This window comes from Solenopsis invicta, chromosome 10, assembly GCF_016802725.1.
Source record: "Solenopsis invicta isolate M01_SB chromosome 10, UNIL_Sinv_3.0, whole genome shotgun sequence".
NCBI lineage: Eukaryota > Metazoa > Arthropoda > Insecta > Hymenoptera > Formicidae > Solenopsis > Solenopsis invicta.
Genome location: NC_052673.1, coordinates 3117038 through 3138361, shown reverse-complemented (window position 1 = coordinate 3138361; position 21324 = coordinate 3117038). Strand labels below are relative to the sequence as shown.

Genomic DNA, 21324 nt, shown 5'->3' with positions numbered 1-21324 from the left:
ACGTTATTCGTCTTCGACCTTGTCCTCTCCTTCGACGAACAACATCAAAACTCTAAACCGTAAATCTATTCCCATTACACTCAAGAAGCAAACGATAGTCGTACAACATCAAAACTCTAAACCGTAAACCTATTCCCATTACACTCAAGAAGCAAACGATAGTCGTAACAATGCCTCGTTTGAACGAAATTCAATGTGCGCAAATCATTGCTCTTTTGGAAGAAGGATTAAATCAAAGTTATGTTGCAAGGAGAATAGGTGTTCATCGATCCTCCATCTCTCGAGTTTGGGCTCGTTATCAAGAAACAGGCGGATTTCGTCGAAGGAGAGGACAAGGTCGAAGACGAATAACGTCAGCTAGAGAAGATCGCCGCATCATCAATGAGACAAATCGAAATCCAACAAGAATTGCACGAGTAATTGCAAATACAGTTCTTCCGCACAGACAAATTAGTGCTCAAACGATCAGGAGGCGTTTGCACGAAGGAAATTTGCGGTCGCGAGCTCGTGCTCGAGTGCCAATGTTATCTGTGGCTCATAGACGTGCTCGTTTGCAATATGCACGCACTTATCAGAATTGGATTCTGAGACAGTGGAACAATGTATTGTTCACTGACGAATCACGGTTTTGTCTTTTCCGTTCCGATGGAAGAGTACGTGTTTGGCGTCGTAATGGACAGCGTTTTGAAGAAAACTGCGTCGAGCCTGTTCGAGCGTTTGGTTGTGGCTCTGTCATGGTATGGGGTGGAATATCGATGCATGAACGCACAAATCTTGTCATCATACCACCACCTGGATTGACAGGAGAACGTTATGTAGAAGAAATTTTGCGTCCTCACATAATACCTATGCGTCGTCAAATGGGGCGCAATTTTATTCTCATGCATGACAACGCTCGCCCACACACTGCCAGGATTGCTCTTAACTTCCTCGAACAAAACAACATCGAGGTGTTACCACATCCAGCAATGAGCCTGGATTTGAATCCCATTGAACATGTCTGGGATATGATGGGAAGAAGATTGCGAGATGTGGAGAGACAACCAACAAATCTGCAGGAGTTAGGAGCAATATTACAGCAAATATGGCACGAAATTCCTCAAGCCACAATTAGGTCATGCATTAATATGCATGACCGTTTACAAGAAGTCATTCGAAGACGAGGTGAGAATACCTCATATTAAATGCGAGAGCACCCACATTTTTTATGCAACACACACACACGCGCACGCGCGCGCGCACACACACACACACACAGCAGAGAGGGTTTGGAGTCATAAAATACTGCGGAAGTGACGAACCGTGGGGTCCTCATCTCTGCTGTAACACACACACACACACACACACACACACACACACACACACACACGATGTGCGAAATCCGACCAGCAACCTCCCCGTGGTACACATCGGGTAATGCTAATGCTGACGGTAACTGACCAAAATGCATACATAACTTTGATACATCCTAACTCCTCAAAAAAAAATCGTACGAACCTCTTTTTTTTTTTAATTTGCAGCGAAAAGTCCAAATTTTACGATGATTATTGTGACATTTGCGAAAAAAATTCGTCCTACTCCGTGGAGTGCGTCAAACTTTGCAAATGTTCGGAGACAAAACATGTCTTTACTTTTAAAAAGACGGCGGAAGGAGGAAAGAAGAAATTCAAAATTGGCCAAATGCATCTTAAAGTAGAGACTTTAAGCTTTAAAATAAAAAAAAATGTTTTTAAGTACGATAATTTTTAACGAAGTTACGATTATTTGAAGTTGTGCGAAATTTTGATATAAATGAGTGTTGCGATAATTTTGTTGCACAGTGTACAATAAAATTAACTTACGACATTTATTCTTAGTTATGTGAAGTGAATTAAACATATTAAAAATATTAATTGTTTATAACCGCTGGCGTTAGCGTTACCCGAGATGTACATGAAAATAGTGACAGGCAAGGGGACTCACTCTAATCAAGCACTCCAAAAAGATGTAAATCCTACTCCGCGCAGTACATCTCGGGTAACACTAACGCTAGCGGTTAGGGTAAACTCGGGTATTATGGCCATACGGAAAAGATGACCATAGTCTGTAATTTCTCTAATAATGGTTAAATAGTGCATTTTTATAGTCATTCTGAAGCATGATCAATATTTAAGGTAATTTATATGCTTTCAGTATTTGAAATAATCTTATTCTGAATATTATATAATATTTTTACTTTTGACTGCCTGCAAAGTTTGGCATGTGTCTTCTGAAAGCTGTTGTAACATCGAATAAATTACAGTTAAGCTACTATAATCAACGTTACATACATAATAAAGATACATAAATTGTAATGTGACTTATAATTTGTACTCTCATTTTTGTTATTTTTTTATATATACTATGGCTATCTTTTCCTTACAATTCGGGCAAGATGGCCCACTTTTTTTAAGGTATGTTAGCCAATTCTGGGTGTGTTGCACTTAATGCTTGCAACACTCTTAGAATCATTTCCTTGTTGTTTTATCCTTGTTATCAAATATTAATCAAAGAAAAATAACGATCGCAAGTGTTGCAAGCGTTAAGTGGAATGCGTCTATCGTCGACATCAAGATACGAGGAACTATTTCGCGCTAAGTAAACGCGCAACGCAAGGAATCCGCGCGCGTGTTCTTACGCGAGCCAGCGGCAGCGAGTTAATCTCATTGTCAGAGCTGTCAGAATTCTATAAGTGCTTATCACATAGTTTATGACACTGGCTTTTTGTAAGCAATTATTGTAGATATATGCAACAAAAGTAAGTAATTAGAGTTTTTTACTTTCATTTTGTTATAGCTTTAAATATTATGATAAATATTACGATAAATATTTGTAAGTGTTGTAAGGTTAGAATCTTGTCATGATAGAAGATGAGGTTATAAAATCTGTCTTATTTACAAAAAATCTAGTCTACTTCTTCCCCTGTAAATTCATAATCCTGTTCGCGGCTCCTGGTAGCATGGTCACAAATATTACGATAAATATTTGTAAGTGTTGTAAGGTTAGAATCTTGTCATGATAGAAGATGAGGTTATAAAATCTGTCTTATTTACAAAAAATCTAGTCTACTTCTTTCCCTGTAAATTCATAATCCTGTTCGCGGCTCCTGGTAGCATGGTCACAAGCTGACACGAGTGTACACACCGTGTATGTGTGTACTGAAGTGTGCTCGCATTTCTGATGTCGTTGTATTTTAATATTTATCAAATATTTTTCACATTTTGTTGCATAAATGCTGATGGTATTTGTATTTATAATATAGATGCCAAACAAAAATAAGGGTGCAAATCATGTGCCAGGTAAATGGTCGCAAGAGCAATTAACTGCAGCTCTAGAAGTCATTCAAAAAGGTACTTCTGTACGTCAAGCAAGCATTGAAAATGGTATTCCCAGAAAAACTCTTGAAAAAAGATTTAAATCTGGCAAAGTAACAAAGGATAAAATGGGACCTACATGTACACTTGGAAAGAAAAATGAAGAAAGCATGGTGAACCATATTAAAGCAATGCAAAAACATGATTTTCCGCTTACTCGAGATGATCTTCGTACACTAGCTTATAATTTTGCCAATCAACTTAAAATTAAACACAGATTCAATAATGATACTCAAAAAGCTGGATATGAGTGACTTTATTCATTTTTGTCTAGACATCCTGATATTTCTATACGTAAATCAGAAAGTTTATCTCTTGCAAGAAGTCTTAGTATGAATAAACAAAAAGTAAGCGAGTATTTTAAACTTCTTGATAACATTTTTGAACAAAATGGATTGTTTAATAAGCCCGCTTCTATTTTTAATATGGATGAAACTGGTTTACAATTAAATAATCGTCTTGGTCAAATTATTGCTGAGAAAGGTACAAAATCTGTTTTTTCTGTAACATCTGGAGAAAGAGGAGAAACAATAACAGTAATAGTTTGTTGTAATGCAGAGGGTATATTTCTTCCTCCGGCTTGTATAATGATAGGAAAAAACAAAAAACCAGAATTTGAAGATGGTATGCCTCCAGGATCTATTGTTTATATGTCTGAAAAATCAGTTTATATGAACACAACAATATTTTTTGATTGGCTTAGAATGCCATTTTCTTCCCCGAAAGCCAGTAGGGACTGTAGTTTTGATACTAGATGGACATTCTTCTCATTGCAATTCTATTGAAATGCTTGAATTTGTACAATCTGAAGGCATTTTATTAATTTGTCTTCCCAGTCATACCACACATTATTTTCAGCCTTTAGATCGTGCTGTTTTTAAGTCAGTAAATAGTATATTACACTACAAGGGCCGAAAGTTGAATTTTCGGCCCTGCGCGTCATGATGCGCCGAGGCGAAGCCGAGGGCATCATGACGCGCAGGACCGAGATTTCAACTTTTGGCCCGCGTAGTGTATACGATTTTTCTTCATAGCCGGTCGAAAGTACGTTATTAATTTTATTTTTTTTCACTTTAAATGTTGATGAGCATGTTTTTGATGCCTGCCCCCGACATTTGCGGCACGAGCGAAACGAGTGCTGCTGGTTGGGGGGGCAGGCATAAAATACATTCGAAGAGTCAAGTCCTGTCATATCTTTTAAAAATAAATTAATTCCATTTTATCAAAGATGTCTTTATTTTCTTTAGTTTAACAAATTATATTAATTATAATAAAATTTATAAAACAAAACATATTATAACCTAAAAACTCTTATTGCGTTTTTTTTATCGTTTTCATTTTCATTTGAATTATCACAATTATTAATGAAATTTCCATAAAGAACACAGTTTTCAAACTTAATATTAGAGCAGTTAGAAATAATATCTTCGGTAAATATACAGTTTTGAAAATTCATAATTTGATTATTAAAATTTAAATTTGTAGATAAGCATTCTGATGATAGTTTACCAATATGAGTATTAGTTTCATAATGTTTTTTCATTTTTAACGGTGGTTCATTTTCTTGTTTTTTAACAAAGAGTGATGGAATTGGTGGTAATGACATAAAATGAGTTGAAGGTAATGGTTTATTAGATTCTGTTAGTACTTTTCTTTTTGTCTGTGTTGTAACCGAGGTTATTGGAGGTTTTGTTGTTGTTAACTGATTTAATTTATCAATTGCTACTAGATCATCTTCACTTATTATAAAATCATCAGAAAAATTATCGGAATTATCATTTTGTTCAGTAGATTTCAAATTTTTATTTGCAGTTATTGTGCCACTAGAATAATTTTTACTAGTCGATGGTTGTGGATTCAGATGATCATTAGATACAGTAGCATTAGTAATACGTTCATAAATTTTTTCTCTATTTTTTAACGAATTTTCGACGTAACCTGTAAATAATTAAATCATTTATAGGTAAGATATTTAAGATTAAAATGTGTAGTATCTGAATAGTTAACAGAGTATTAAATTTTTATGTATTTATACAACTAGTAAATGATAGGAAATATCTATAATTTAATTAAATAAATAAAAAAGTAACCTTGTGCTATTGTAAGTGACTTCCATCCACCTGGTTGTTTAAGCATGGTAGTGCTTGCTCCTGAGTTGGATAAAAGCGTAGCACCCGTTCTACGAAAGCAATAACCGGTGTACTGTTTTGGATTTTCTAAATTAAGGTATGCAGCTATAATTTGAGGTGTCTCCCCAATTTTATTCTTGCCAATAACCTGACGTTGACACTTCCCTTTATGATACTGGATAAAAAATCTATCAGTAAATTGATCTTTAGGCCTCAGTGACATGTACTGAGTAACTTTCTTATAAAAAAGGTCTCCAATAATAAATTGTCGAGGCATGTCATTTTTTGATTCATGAATAGAAACAAGATACTTATTACCGTTGTTTTCTACATCTTGAATTTTAAGTTTCGTAAGTTCATCACATCTAAGAGCTCCACATATGCCAAAGATTAAAATAACCTGCAATTATTATAGTAAATCGATTTACATGTCATGATGAATTAATTAATTATTATTAATTAAAGTATGCATTAAAAAAATGAAACATTAAGCAATAAATAAAAATTAATATAAATACTAACCTTTGAAGCTAAGTGAACATAGTCTGGTGCATTATTAATAAATTTTAAAATTTCATCCCATTTCAAGACCGAGGACTTTTTCGATTTGTATCCTTTAGAGTTATTTTTGACTAAAGCTTTCAAGTTAAGAAAATTATTTATGTTAGCATTGTCTCTTGTATTTAATGTACTTTTTAAAATTGACCAAACACTCCATATAGTTGACGGCTTTAATTTTTTTAGATAGTTCCTTAAAATACACAATCAAATTATTTTCTGCAGAGTTTGACAGTAAAGTTTTGTGTTCTATCTGCTACTTTTTATACGTGTCGTAAACAAGATTGTATCGATCGACAGATTTCTTTGGTAACGTATCTGTATTTATTATCAATCGCGCTTCTGCATCGAAATTTCGTATAACATCTTCCTCGTCTACGGATTCATCAGATGACGTATTGTTCATTTTTGCTGGGTTATTGAATTGACTTTAATAATACTTGAATATTAAATTAACTGACGACAGCACAATATTGATAATGATTTTTAAGGTTAGAGGTAGCAACAGTAATGACAGCGGTTAACAATTTGTTGTAGCGACAGAAGAAATAGTTCCTAGTTACGAGTATAAATGCGCATGAGAAATTCTTTTTCTCCCGGCGTTATAGAGGGCGCGCGTGTACTTCTCACAGGGAGTAAATGTTAAACTTTTGTCCCTGCTATTAGGGACGAAAGTGCGTACTTTCGACCGAGGTATGAAGAAAAAATAATTATTTTAATGCTGCCTCTAAATGGCTGAAAAATCATCCTGGCCGAAAACTTACACGATTACAATTTGGAGAATTGTTAAATGAGACTTGGGGCAAATCAGCAACACCAGCAAATGCTATTTCGGGATTTAAAGCTACTGGTATTTATCCTTTCAACCCTGATGCAATTCCTGAGTATGCGTACGTTAAATTTGATGATAATACAGCAACAAATTCTACTCCGGCGAGATCAATTTCTCCATTACTTACAATTCCTTTAGAAAATGAATATAACGTAGTTGAGGTTAATTCAATAGAGGATATACAAAACATTAATATTCTTAATTGTTCTAATATTGTTAATTCTCATAACGTAGTTGAGGTTAATTCAGTAGAGTGTATACAAAACATTGATATTCTTGACCATTCTAATATTGTTAATGCTCAACTTGATATTGTTGATCAAAAGGAACAACCTGTTATTGTTTCTCCTACAAAAATTTTTAATAAAATTTCTCCAATACCATCTGTAAAAGATCTTAGGTTGAAACGTCAAAATAATCAGACTATTAACCTAACGTCTTCTAAAACTATTAAAAAATTAAAATTAAAAAATGCGCCTAAGAAAACTATGAGAAAAACATGTAATAAAATTCAAAAAACGCTAATTGATACTAAAGCTGTTCCAAGTTGTTCGAAACAAGAAATTAATCTACTACAAGAAATTAATCTAATACATTGCATGTATCCGATAATCTATCAAATACATGTGTTGGATGTGAGGAAGATTATGAGCTGACAGCAAAAAAAGTGGATTGGATTCAATGTATTCGTTGCAAGCGGTGGCTGCATGAAACGTGTACACCATTTGTTGATGTTTGTCAAGTGTGTGGAAAAATTATATCAAAAGTTTAACAACATACATTCATTGTTTTTCTTTCAATTACAGAAATCTGTTTCCTTATTTTGAAAACTTGTAAATTTTATGTTATTATTGCAATATCATAATGATTAAATTATATGTAATTTTATATACATATATATCTAAAATAAATGTATATATTATTACACATAACTTAATTATTACGATATTGCCAAAATAAAAAATAATACATTAAAATTAAAATCTGATACTGCAATAATAACGTAACAATTGTAATTTTTTTATAAACATATATATATATATATATATATAATAAATATATGAAGTTTTATTTACCATTTTGCAAAATTTTACACTTATTTTTAACATAAAACACGTATGGCCAACTGTCCCGTAATATCATGGCCATCTTTTCCTTAAAAGTCAGGTAAGATGGCCAATGTATATGTTTTAATATTTTGATAATATTAAATTTCTGTTAAATATTTTGTCTTTAAATTCGATAGTATTATTAACTTAAAGCTTCAGTAAAGTGATATATCAAAAATTATTAAAAAATAACAAAAATAAAAATATGTTTTTTGCATTTTAAAAAACTATGGCCATCTTACTCGCGTTTACCCTATAAATAATTAATATTTTTAAAATGTTTAATTCACTTCACATAACTAACAATAAATGTCATAAGTCGATTTTATTGTATTTTGAAAATCGCATGTCGAGTTACTGTTTATTCAAGTAATTTTTTTCGTCAAGAGTTTTAGTACGTACAAGATGACCGAGTTTATTACATTGGCATATAGGCGTCTTTTTCTCTCTCCCGAACCACGAAGGTTTGGCATGAGGCGCATCAGCGCTGAAGCCATTCTCTCAGCCTTGAGTATAATTGCTTCGAAATGTTCACTGTAGGACCAATTTCTATTTATAATTAGGCCTAGATATTTCATACTATATTCAATAGGAACCAGATATCTGTTAACCACTACTGCCAAGTCGTTCGGTATTTTCCTTCTTCTATGCGAAACATCACTGCCTCCGACTTATTGGGTGAAACCTGCAACCCCAAGCTCCCGATTTTATTACACAGATACGCCAGGGCATCCTCCGCTCGCGCTATGGCTCCTTCTGTCGTCTCGTGTGCTACAATCAGGAGAGTATCGTCCGCGTAACATAAGGCAGTGCAGAGATCTGGGAGCTCAACATCCAGGACAGCATTATATCCTACGTTCCAGAAAAGCGGACCCAAAACCGTGCCCTGAGAAACCCCACACGACATAATGTGTTTTTTAACTCTGTTCTCGTTGTTGATATATGTTAAACTTCGGTTCGTGAGATAGCTGCTCACTGCTGTACATAGGTAATTGGGTATCCCTTTATCCCGTATGGCCTCCAAGATTTTATCCCACGGCAGCGAGTTTTTTATATCAAGATTCACTGCTATTGAGAATCTCTCAACCTCCACTCCCTCCACTATTAACTCCCGGGCCTGTTCTATCGCATTGATGGTTGATATCTCGCGACGGAAACCATATTGCAGGTCCGAGAGTCCGTTGTCATTTTCCTCCAAATGAGCATTAATTCTCTCGGCTATTATCCGTTCGTACAACTTCCCAGCCTCCGCCAGCAGACATATCGGTCGGTAGGATGACGGGATGCCATCCGGTTTATTACCTTTCTTTAGTAGGATTCCTCTTGAACCTGAGGATTGACCTTACCTTTGGCCCTAAAGGCTCTTCTTCTTGCGATATTACAGATACGTCTCTTCTCCGCGATATCATCGTTCCACCAGTAGCATGATGAACGGTGCCTGGAGTGGGCACGAGGCGCTGCTGCATTAGTTGCTTCGACGAGAATCGAATTTATGTATTCCCATTGCTTGGCTGTTTTATCTTCTTCCGTCTCGGACCAGGTTCTAGCAGCCACAGTTGCTATCAGGAAGTTCCTGTCCAGACGTTTGGCACACCAGCGGGGAAACACGGTATTTGCAAGATTCAGCCTGTTCCTTGCCGTACCCTTAGTTTTAACATTAATATAAATATGAAAATGATCCAAGTGCGGATCCTCCTTATACTCTATTCTCCAGCCCAACACCAGACCAAACATCTTCTGATTAGCCCACGACAGGTCAACCGTCGAGAGGCCTCGAGGATGATACGTCGTAGGTGATTGCTCAATGTTTAACAAGAATAAACCTAGATCTGCAGCCCACTCCGTCAGTGCGACACCCCATAAGTTCTGTGATAAGTCCCATTGGTAGGACCTAGTGTTGAAGTCTCCGAGTATTAAACAGGGTTCCTTCTTATATTTCCGACAAATAAGGCTAAGAGCTTCCAAAAAGTCGTTGTATTTTGACAGTGGTTTATTGGGAGAAAAGTAGCAGCCAATAACAACTACCCCTTCCCATCTGACAGCCACAAAGCTCGTCCCTGCATCAAGGTTTTAGCAAGTCATGGTCTGCTTTGTCCCTTGCCAAGTCAACGCAACCGATGGGTTATTCGTCGATGAGTGCCATCTCGAATCGTCCTTTAGAACTATAAACGGTTCCGAGACCACCGCAATGGAGATTCCGCCCTCCACCATTTTTTTAAGCAGCAGGTCCTGTGCTGCACCACTACGATTGGCATTGACCTGTGCTATTATTTCCATTACAGTGTACTTTCATTGCTGGAAATTTCCCGTACTTCCTTTCCGCTCGCCCTTACTTCGGGAGATGTTTCCATATGTCCTCCCATTTTCTGCAAGGATTTCGTTTTTCTCCTGTAAGGATGTGTCCACCCCAACTGCTGCTGAGTCCACCCAGACTTCAACGTTAACCATCTCCACTTTTTTTGGGCTACTAGTCCTAACCCCTTTCATCATTCTTCCGGTAGGTGTAGAGAAATTCTCCGGTCCCATTGCACTTGCCCTTTGTTCCAAAGGCTGGGAAAACTCTTCAATTAGGGATTTATAACCTTTCCCGTCCGTTTCACTTTTCTCTTCATTATGTCCCTGAGTGGCATTGGTCGTCCCAGAGCCTCCTGGTTCATCATCCATGTTTAAGCCCAGTGCGCTTGCCGAGGGAGACGTACGTTTCTTCCTAGATGGTTTAATAATGTTACGTCCATTTTATTCCATCGTATTCATAGTCCCTTCTCTTTCAATTAAACCGCCACTTTTCACCTTCTGCGCTCGAGGTCTGAAAGCGGGAGGCGTTCTTCTCTCTGGGCTTTTACCAAATATGCTTTTGGGGGGGGGGACTGGTTTACACACATCCTTACTCCCCGGCGTGTGACCATACGTTAGCCCTCTCTCCTCGCATACGGTACAGGATGCTTTATTTCTACAGTATCTACTCTCTTCTGTATCACTGCCACAATTGGAACAATTACTTGTTCTGTCGACCGCTGACGGACATCGCTCCTTCGTATGTTCCAGTGCCATACAACGATAACACTGGAATGGACGTCGCTCCAGTAATGATACACCAGTAACGGACCAGCCAAGGCTAAGCTTGCCAACCTCGGCGACTCCACCCGCTGCGGCCAATGGGCATCTCGTCCATACTGAGTATAAGCTACTCCTCATGGGTCTAATTAGGCCCACTCTCACGTCGGAATAAGGGCATCCTCCCCTCGCGGATACCGCCATCCCGATTTTATACTGTATTACCAAATCGTCAAAACCCGCTACTAGTATGTCCCCAGTCCTAGTAGGGCGTAATACTCGCACATCATTGTCGTTAAAGTTTTGCCTCAGTTTCTCCATAAGAACGTCCGCCTTATCGGTCATATCCTCACCCGGGATTTCAATAATCAAACTCCCATTGACCGCTCTTTTAATAGATGTGAGCTGAATACCAAGGTCTTTGTCTTTTAGTGAGCTTTTGTCCCTAGCGTTTCTTAGTATGGCATATGAAGGACCATTCACACCCCTTGTGATAGTGATCGCTGTCGACCTGGGAATTTTCTTTTTTTTGCTGCAGCGATCTTTTCTGCGGTTGTCTTGCCGACATTATAAGTATCCTGGGAAAGCCGTTTTGGCCTCTTATTTGTTTCTTCCCTCTTCGTGTGCGCAGTCCCATGCATCGCGTGTCCGTCTTCCGTCGTGTTGCCATTTCCTGTATTTGGGAAGACATCCCATTGCGAAGGGGGCATTCCCACACTCCGCATATATAATCGCGAGCTTGCGTCCAAATTATACGTTTTTTAATCTCCGTGTAAATTTTCCTTTGGCACGGAGCTCCTCTTTTTCCGTATCCTCCTCTTTTTATTGTCTCTAGCCTCCTGCCAATTCTCCTCCACCGAGGAAGAGCAGAGATAGGTGGAGCTACCATAATCTTGCAGTTGTTCATTTAAATTTGAGGTATGTTTCGTCTCCCTCTTGTTCGTTTCTCCCACTTCTATTCCGTAGCAATAAGGGTCCCTGTTACCGGTGCCCTGCGTTTCCAATAGTGAATAGTGTTGCGAATATAATCTAGAGTTAAAGAAGGTCATTCCCTCCTGGCCCTTATAAAAGGGAGGATACTCCTCGATCTCCTCGACATTCGTAAATACATTTATCTTCGGGTCCCCCGAAGGGGATGGGGGTCCCCATCAGGTGATTCCCATCTGTTACGAATGCCTCAGTGGAGGCAATTTCTTCTTATGATTTACGGTTGACGTTAAGTCGATTCTATTGTTACTTAATGAGTTGTTCTTCGTTCCCTTGAAGGCCATTTTCGCATCTTTCTTTTAGGAGCTTGCAATGTTAACTTAGGCTTGAATAACACTTTGATAGTTACCCGCTTTGAGCCTCACAAGTTCCTTTTTAAGTTCCTCATTTTCTTTTTGCAATTCCAGACATTTATTTTTGGCGAAGGTAGGTCAGCCAAATTAGCGCGAATGGCCAGCTCCTGAGCCGCGACACGACCAACTTAATCCTTCTATCCAAGTCGCCTTTGATGTTAGTGCATTTGTCTCTGGCCGCCTCTCCATCATCTACTGACTTTATTGCTTCCGCTGCAATTTCGATCGCCGACATAATATTAAAATTTCCTGTTATAGCTTTGACTGTCTGTTTTTGACTTCTTGTTAGTTTCTTCTCAGCTTTCGTAATCCCTATTTTTCTCTTTTTTCTAGGAACTTTCCTCTGAATCTTCGCCGCTGAGAAGACATCCTCCCATGCGTCGTCACTCAAATCGGTTTTCCATTTGCCAATCTTAGTTGGGGCTTTTTTGCCTTTTTTTTCTTCTTTTGACAGAGGAGGTACTGGAGCTGCCGACAAGCTCTTTCTTTTATTTCTTGTCTGCGTGAAAGTATCCGGATTTGTCTCTCCTTCCTCCTCTTCCCTGTTTAGGTCCTCTTCTACTTCCGAAGTAGAAGAGGACCTAAACATCCTTGTCCTTTTAAGCGGAGCTTTCTTAACGCTTTTCTTATTCATTTGTCGGGGGGGAGGATGAGTCATACTCCACCACCTCGACATCTTCTCTAATCTCATTTGAGTTATCCTCATTCGTGTCGGGAGAGATCGCTCTCCTTTTGCCAACTAATTTAGGCATTACGATCTTGAATTTTCTACAAATGCTTTCCGTAGAAATAATTTTTGGCTTCAAACTTGTATCTACACCAGTGACGTCATTTCCTTGTTTACTGCTAGATCCGGAGATAGCCATGCCAGCAGGAGTGCTCTCCATTAACACCCCTGCATCCCCCTCACTTGATTTCGGTATGACCGCCAACCGCGCGCAGACGAAGGCTAAATCCATTCACTGCCGGGCCCCAAGGATCACCTGGGGATGGTTTTTTTAATAAAACAGACATATTTATTCAAGTTAATGTGGCTTTATTTATAGACGAGGGAAGTTCCCACCCTTGTTCCGGCTTATAGCTAGGTGTATCCGATTCAGCCCTTGCCTAACCTGAGGACCGGAGAAAAGGTCAGGCAGGTCGATTATGACTCCCTCGTCTTGACAGACGCAGCCCTGCCGAAATTACGAAAAGCTACACCCCAGCTGGGGTGTATAGCACTAGCATGGAGCAGCTGGCGTGTAACCTGAGTTACGTCACAGCTATACATAAATAATGTATAGCAGTGATACATAAATACCATCCTATCGTGTATTGCATCACGCTCCTATATCCTGACATAGCAGCCCATGACATCCCCGGGACACGAATAAATTGCGGGTAGTCATCCCGGATGCCATGCGTGCGACCTGTCCAGGTGTTTGTTTAATATCAATCTCAGTGTCTAGGCTAGCATCCACATTAAAAGTCCGACGTGACAAGCAAGGAAAAGCAAAAAGGAACCAAAACGTCTAGATTATCTTGGCCCGCGCGCAGACCATTATTTGTCCACCACGGGCAGTCGGTCAAGCGCAGGATACTACCGCTTCGCCGTTGACTCGAAGAGTCAAGGCGAGTACAAGCGCAACGCGCAGTAGCCGCAGTCCCATAGAAAAATTATAATAGAAAACCATCCCCTACACTCTCGAGAGAGATGCGGGGAAGTCCCCACCCCCCCCTCCCCCAGGAACGCCCTCCCGTTTCATTACCCATGGCCTCTGATGATTCCTTCCATAGAGGCATAACATTTCCACGCCGGAGAAAACGTTTGTCCCCGCGCCAGTTCGAAGCGGTGGTGGGAATCACCTCCGCTCTCTCCCTCGATGCAGGGCCGACCCACTCCGGCATGGGAGACAACTCCGAACCCGCAGCATATACTCGCAGAGAGCGTTTATAACGATTTTCAGAGTTATTATAAATATTAAAGGATTTGTCCACGTATATTTTGAAACAGAAAAGTAAAGGCGTTTTCAAAAGTTCTGCACAAAAGATTAAAAGTACAAAAAAGGAAAATAAAGACTCTAATTTTGGTGCTAAAAAGGCGTTATTTAATTATACAAAAGTAGTGAACTTGTATAGCGTGTTTGGTAAAGGCGTTTCTAAAGGTTCTGCATGGAAAAGTATAACTACAAAAAAGAAAACTCTAAATTTGCTGCTAAAAAGGCGTTACCATCAAGTAATCGTAAAGTAAAGAAAGTAAACTTGCATAACTTGTTTGCAAACGTGACGCAAAGCAAAGAAACAGATAAAATTGCTAAAAAGCGAAAATTAAATGTAGAAAGTGATTCCGGTGATTTAAGTGAGGTGACACAAAGCAACGTAGAAATAAAGGAATCGGGTCTCGAAGAAATAGAGCCAGAAACTCGTACAAAACCAAGAAGCTCCTTACTACCGAGAGTGAAACGAGAAAACGGCAAAGTAAAAGTGCTAAATTTATTTAGTAGAACTTCCAACGAAGGTAAATACGTTGTAATGAAGAAGGAACATGTTTACAATTCGGGAGACGAAGAAAAAAAATGAAGGAGATAAAAAGGAAAGAGAGAGAAGCTCGGATGAGGACACTAAAGAGGAAAAAAAAACAGTCATTATTGACAGATTTTTTTGAGAGATCTTAGAACGACGACGAATGGTAATTGTGTGAACGATGAGGAAGAGATAAGCGAGAACGTGTTGTCGGCCAAGTTGAATAAAATAAAGAGATTTTTTGTTTGCTGAAACGAGAACGATAAGATTTTAACATTGTCGCGTAGCGAAAGGACACTGGTGCGCGGAATACGTGAAGCGGATAGTAAAGAACGAGAAACAAGTGAAATTTTGCGGAAGAATGATGCTTCGACAAAGAGACTGAGAAAAGTGCCACGACTAGAGAGGAGAGCGAAACATGAGTTGGATGAGAATGAATATGTAATTATAAGCCTAGTTTACATGATTGAAGTATAAAACTACACAGAAAAATACATACTACATTTAAATATTACTTATCTCAAGTATTTCATAAGTTTGTATATCCGCAAATTTATCGTAAATTCATCATAAGTATTATATTTATTCAAAATATGTTCTAAATTCTAGTAAGTTTCATACTTCAATCAAGAATATTTAATTAAATAAAAAATTCGATTTACTTATTATATAGAGTCGAGAGAAGAAAACTATGTTTTAATAAAGAAATTTTTCTTTTTTGAAAGAAAACTATACCTTTTTTTGAATCAAGTATTATATTTACTCACTTAAATTTGTAACAACCTGTGTTTGTCTGAGCGCGGACGAGCTCAGGGAAGCCAGGGCTCGAAGGGAAGTTGCCGGGTTAATTAAATCTGAGATCGGGAGTGCGTTAAAGAGAGTATAACTTTATTGTAGCAAAATGAAGACAATATATTAGGAGTATAAATAAGTTTCCGCCGTTTCACAAAAAATGGCGTCACTAGTATGTTATGGTTGAAATTGTCTGTTGTAAAACGTTATATCGTAAGGTTGGACATCTGGCAATAACATAACCTTAAAATATTAGCGATTTTGTATCAGCATCATATATCTTTTTCATACGAAAATGTCGAGTTTTGAGCCGAATAAGCGTCATTTGCGGGAGCTTTTGATTTACTTCTTTAATTTGAAGAAATCTGCAGCCGAGGCGCATCGATTGCTTGTAGAAGCATATGGTGAGGCTGCCTTAAGTGAGAGAAGTTACCGTGAGTGGTTTCACAAGTTTAAGAACGGTGAATTTGACGCCGAAGACAAAGAACGTAGCGGAAGGCCGAAAGTGTACGAAGACGCGGAATTGGAAACATTATTAGATGAGAAGATTCGTGCCAAACGCAAGAAGCATTTGCACTTACATTAGGAGTGACTCAACCAGCAATTTCACATCGCTTAAACTCATTGAGAATGATTCAAAAACAAGGAAACTGGGTTCCATATGAACTGAAGCCGAGAAACGTTGAACGACGATTTTTCACATGTGAAATGCTGCTTGCCAGGCATAAACGAAAGGGTTTTTTGCATCGTGTAGTCACTGGTGATGAAAAAGGGATCCACTACAATAACCCAAAAAAGAAGAAATCATGGGGACCACCTGGCCATGCTACAACATCGACATCCAAGCCGAACATTCATGGAAAAAAGCTCATGTTGTGTATTTGGTGGGATCAGCTTGGTGTCGTGTATTATGAGTTGCTCAAACCGAATGAAACCATTACTGGGGCTCTCTACCGAACACAATTGCTGAGATTGAGCCGAGTACTCAAGGAAAAACGTGCCCACTACTACTCCAGACACGACAAAGTCATTCTTCTGCATGATAATGCTCGTCTACATGTTGCGGCGCCGGTCAAAACCTACCTGGAAACACTCAATTGGGAAGTTTTACCCCACCCGCCGTATTCACCAGACATTGCTCCTTCTGATTACTACCTATTTCGATCGATGGCGCATGGCCTATCTGAGCAACACTTCACATCATATAAAGATACAAAAAATTGGGTCGATTTGTGGATAATTTCAAAAGATGAAGCGTTCTTCCGACGCGGTATCCGTATGCTGCCAGAAAGATGGGAAAAAGTAGTGGCTAGCGATGGACAATACGTCGAATAAAATATTAGGTACCGTTCTTTCACAATAAATGCTCAATTTTTGATAAAAAACGGCGGAAACTTATTTATACTCCTACTACATGAGTACGAGGTGTGTTCAAAAAGTATCGCGAATTTTGTGTTTTTTCAAAAATTATTTATTTATTCATGAATATCTATTTTGTCCCCTTCAAAGTAATCCCCATGAGATATTATACACTTGTGCCAACGGTTTTTCCAATCTTCGAAGCACTTCAAAAAATCATTTTTTTTTTTATCTTGTTCAGCTCCTCCTTCGATGCCGTCTTTATCTCGTCAAGCGTAGCGTAACGTCGTCCTTTCATGGGCCTCTTCAGTTTAGGGAACAAGAAAAAGTCACAGGGGGCCAGATCTGGTGAATACGGTGGCTGCGGCATCATTAGTGTGTTGTTTTTGGCCAAAAAGTCGCGCACAAGCAACGATGTGTGAGCAGGGGCGTTATCGTGGTGCAAAAGCCAATTTTTGTTCTTCCACAAATCCGGGCGTTTCTGGCGGATTGCTTCGCGCAAATTGCGCATAACTTGCAGGTAATATTCCTTATTGACCGTTCTACCCTGTGGCAAGAACTCATGATGCACCACGCCCCTGCAATCGAAGAAAACTGTCAGCAAAACTTTCACATTCGACCGAACTTGGCGCGCTTTTTTCGGTCTTGGTTCGTGCGGCAGCTTCCATTGAGATGATTGAGCTTTGGTTTCCACGTCATAACCATAAACCCACGATTCGTCACCAGTTATGACCCTCTGGAGCAAATTTGGGTCGTCGCGGACAGAGTCCAACATTTCATTAACAATGTTCATGCGATGCTGTTTTTGGTCGCAATTGAGCAATTTTGGTACGAATTTCGCGGCGACCCGTCTCATGCCCAAATCATTGATAAAAATCGAATGGCACGAGCCAATCGATATGTTTAGGTCCTCAGCAACTTCTCTAACGGTGATTCGACGATTGGCCAATACCATTTTCTCCACTTCATTAATTTTTTCGTCTGTTGTTGAAGTGCTCGGGCGTCCGGCACGCTCTTCGTCGTTCACATCTTCTCGGCCTTCTGAGAACATTTTGTACCACCGATAAACGTTGCTTCGGTCCAAGGTAGCTTCTCCGTATGCCACAGTCAACATTCGGAATGCATCCGCGCACTTAATTTCGTTTTTCACACAAAATTTGATACAGGTTCTTTGATCCATTTTTTTGAATAGGTAAAAATCGAAGACGATCCAAAACATGTGCAAGCAAAGCAGCTGTCAATAATTAAGTGAACATTCAAAATGGCCGAGCTTGTCGGCATAAGTGAGAGACATGAGTACCAACATAACGCCACAAAAAGATCGAAATTCGAATATACGTAACCCGCGAAAATTCAAAATTCGCGATACTTTTTGAACACACCTCGTATACGATTCGGAGAAACGCGGTATATACAAGACGGCACGGTGACGTGATCTAATAATAGCGAAACGCGGTATATACAGAACGGTGATATCTATTTACACAGGTTCGGCCTTTTGTACTCGGCTCGCGGCCGGTGCGAAAGAACGGCATGGTAGCGTTGTCCCTGTCACGCCCGTTTGATTTCGACGCGTATCTTTCGCTGTGTTTACGTCGTCGCGTCGGTGCTCGGTGGGATTCCTTTAGTAGGGAATCCCTGTTCGTGCGCCGGTGCCGGCTGCCTCGAGATCTCTCGATGGAGGCAGAGATCACTCTATCCCCTGGGTGGCAGTCGTCACCGCGGACTCTCGGGTGGAGACGGATTTTGGCGGAATCGTCGAGATCTCTCAACGGTGGCAGAGCTCGCTCGGATTCCCCGGGTACCAGGAAAGCGGGATTGGAAATCGCCGAGATCTCTCAGCAGTGAGAGAGCTCGCTCTACCACACGGATTTCCTAGGTCTGGCTCGGAAGCTGGACCGGGAAAGAGTCGATCTCTCTACGAGATTGTCCGCCTTTTATACCTCGATCTCGGAGAGTCGAGGATGTTCGGATGGAATTCGGTTCTTCTCGGAATACAGCATCTCCACTGCTCCGAGATCGGTCTGGTATTGCGCTCTCGCTTGCGCGTACGCCTCTATGTTGCTCCAACGCCAGGAGCGTGCGGCTTAATGCGCGTGCGCGCGAAGTTCGCACGATTAACGGCGCGTTCGCTGGACCGTTCGCGCGCGCGTGTAAGAGGCGTTTATCGACGCATAGCACCTGTTTGCCTGTCCGGCGGGTGTTCGGCCGGACAGGGGGGGGCGGTTCGTAGGGCCCCAGGGAGAAACGGTGCGGAGGTGCATCGTTACAAATTAATATAAATTATTAAATCTTTTTTATAAAATTAAAATATTACTAATATTATTAAAAACTTCATTAATCCCCCGCTCACTTTTTAAATTTAAAAGAGAATAATTATTTACCTTCAAAAAGAAAATGTGTTTTCAGTGCTAAAGTATTAATTTTTCAGAATGAGTAATTCATTAATTTGAAGCAAGAATGTTATTCTTGCTACAAATATAAGTTATTTTTTATCTAATTAAAATAAATACTAATATTGCAACACACACACGCATGCACGTACGCACGCACGCACACGCACACACACACACACGCGCGCGCGCGCGCGCACACACACACACGCACACACACACACACACACGACTGTTCCAAACTTCGCATGATACCGATAGTAACAGACTCTTGAGATTAATTTGAAACAAAAATCCAAATATCATAGCTCATTTTTAAATGGCGAGGCTATAAGTTTTTAAATAAATTGTACTGTGAAGAAGGATGCAAATTTAATTAGAAAATTAACCATTATATTTAAGAACATTTTCACTATTGTGTAATGTGCCATATCTAAGCGCGTTTAAACTCTTTTCATCTGAAAATTGTTGTAGCTTCAACATTTTGATATTGGTATTTTCGTTTTGACAAAGTCATCTCAGGAATCTGTTATTAACAAATGTGATGCAAAGTCTGAGACACCCTGTGTGTGTGTGTGCGCGCGTGCGTGCGTGTATATATATATATATATATATATATATATATATATATATATATATGTGTATATACCTTTTTTGAAATAGTATAGTATTCAGGTATTAATTTAAAAACAGATATATAATAGAAATCGTAGTTGGGGTTTATTAATAAAAATAGAATATTTGAAAGAAATATTTATTAACTTTTATAATAATATAAAATTATCTGAACATACAATAGTATTAGATATATTAGAAATATTATATTAGAAATCTTTATGCTTTGAAGTCATTATAAATTATTTCTACACATATTTATATAGACAGCCAAGAAATTGTCCACATTTAATGATTTGGAACATAAAGCATCATTTGACCCGTGTTAATGATATGTAAATTTAGTGGAAGAAGATAACTCAATTTATAAACAGAATAAAACGTAAAAATTTTTTGTTTATCATTAATTACTTCATAACCATGAAAGTGTTCATTATAATTCAATGTTATTGATTTTTCACAATACAGGTTACAACTATTATCAGTTTTTTCTTTAAAACATATTTTATTTTACTGAATTGTGGTAAAATATTATTTGCAATTCTACTCACGAAAGGTTTATAACAAATTTTTTTTTTTGTAGTATGTAGTTAATAAAAAATTTTTGAATGTTAAATTCAGTTCTAAAATTTTTTATATGACCCTACTATGTGTTATCAGAAAATCCTTTCTTATTCAAATATCGACGTAGATTTAAACTGGATTCGATTAGGAAGTGTAAAAGGCAAATTCATGCGATTTCTGCAACTGTGGGCATTCAATTTTAAATCTTTATGTTTCGCTTCAAATCTCATAAATGATAAGTAATGAGGAGGTCCAATTTTTTCAATAATTCGTGGATAGTGTGTCAAAAAATGATATTTTGGTTTAAGATTATCATAAAGAGATACACATAATTTGTTGTGTTCAGAAATATAAAAACTTAGTTGTTGAATTGCTGTTTTAGATATACATAAACTGGAACAAATTTCTGTTATTTTCAAAGCTAATAAAATTCCAAATTTTGTTGCCTTGAGGAACAATATCACCGGCTATAGAACAAAAGTGATTTACCAATGCATTTATTTCAGCAGCTGAACAGATTATTCTTCCATTTTTTAGATGACTTTCTTTAATAGCTGGCGGTATGTTTTTTTCATGTGCATTATATAAGTTGTATTTGATTTTGAAATTAAGAGAATTTAATGTAAAAAAATTTGAATATATTAGTTTTGATATAATATTTGCCATATCGTATCTTAAAACATCT

General features: G+C 38.5%; 1 protein-coding gene across 1 annotated transcript; it reads right to left on the bottom strand.

Annotated features, from left to right (window-relative positions):
- Positions 1 to 4038: 4038 nt before the first annotated feature.
- On the bottom strand, positions 4039 to 6100 carry LOC113004091. Its single transcript, XM_039453990.1, has 4 exons — positions 6044 to 6100; positions 5483 to 5921; positions 4902 to 5330; positions 4039 to 4046 (listed from the first exon to the last, which is right to left on the bottom strand). The coding sequence occupies exons 2-4, from the start codon at positions 5796 to 5798 to the stop codon at positions 4039 to 4041; spliced, it is 753 nt and encodes a 250-aa protein (XP_039309924.1). The 5' UTR covers positions 5799 to 5921; positions 6044 to 6100.
- Positions 6101 to 21324: the final 15224 nt, after the last annotated feature.

Coding starts and splice junctions, on each gene's coding strand:
- LOC113004091 (XM_039453990.1), bottom strand. CDS start 5,798: ATGCCTCGACAATTTATTATTGGAGACCTTTTTTATAAGAAAGTTACT. Junction 5,331..5,482: donor GTCACTTACAATAGCACAAG/GTTACTTTTTTA, acceptor AATTATTTACAG/GTTACGTCGAAAATTCGTTA.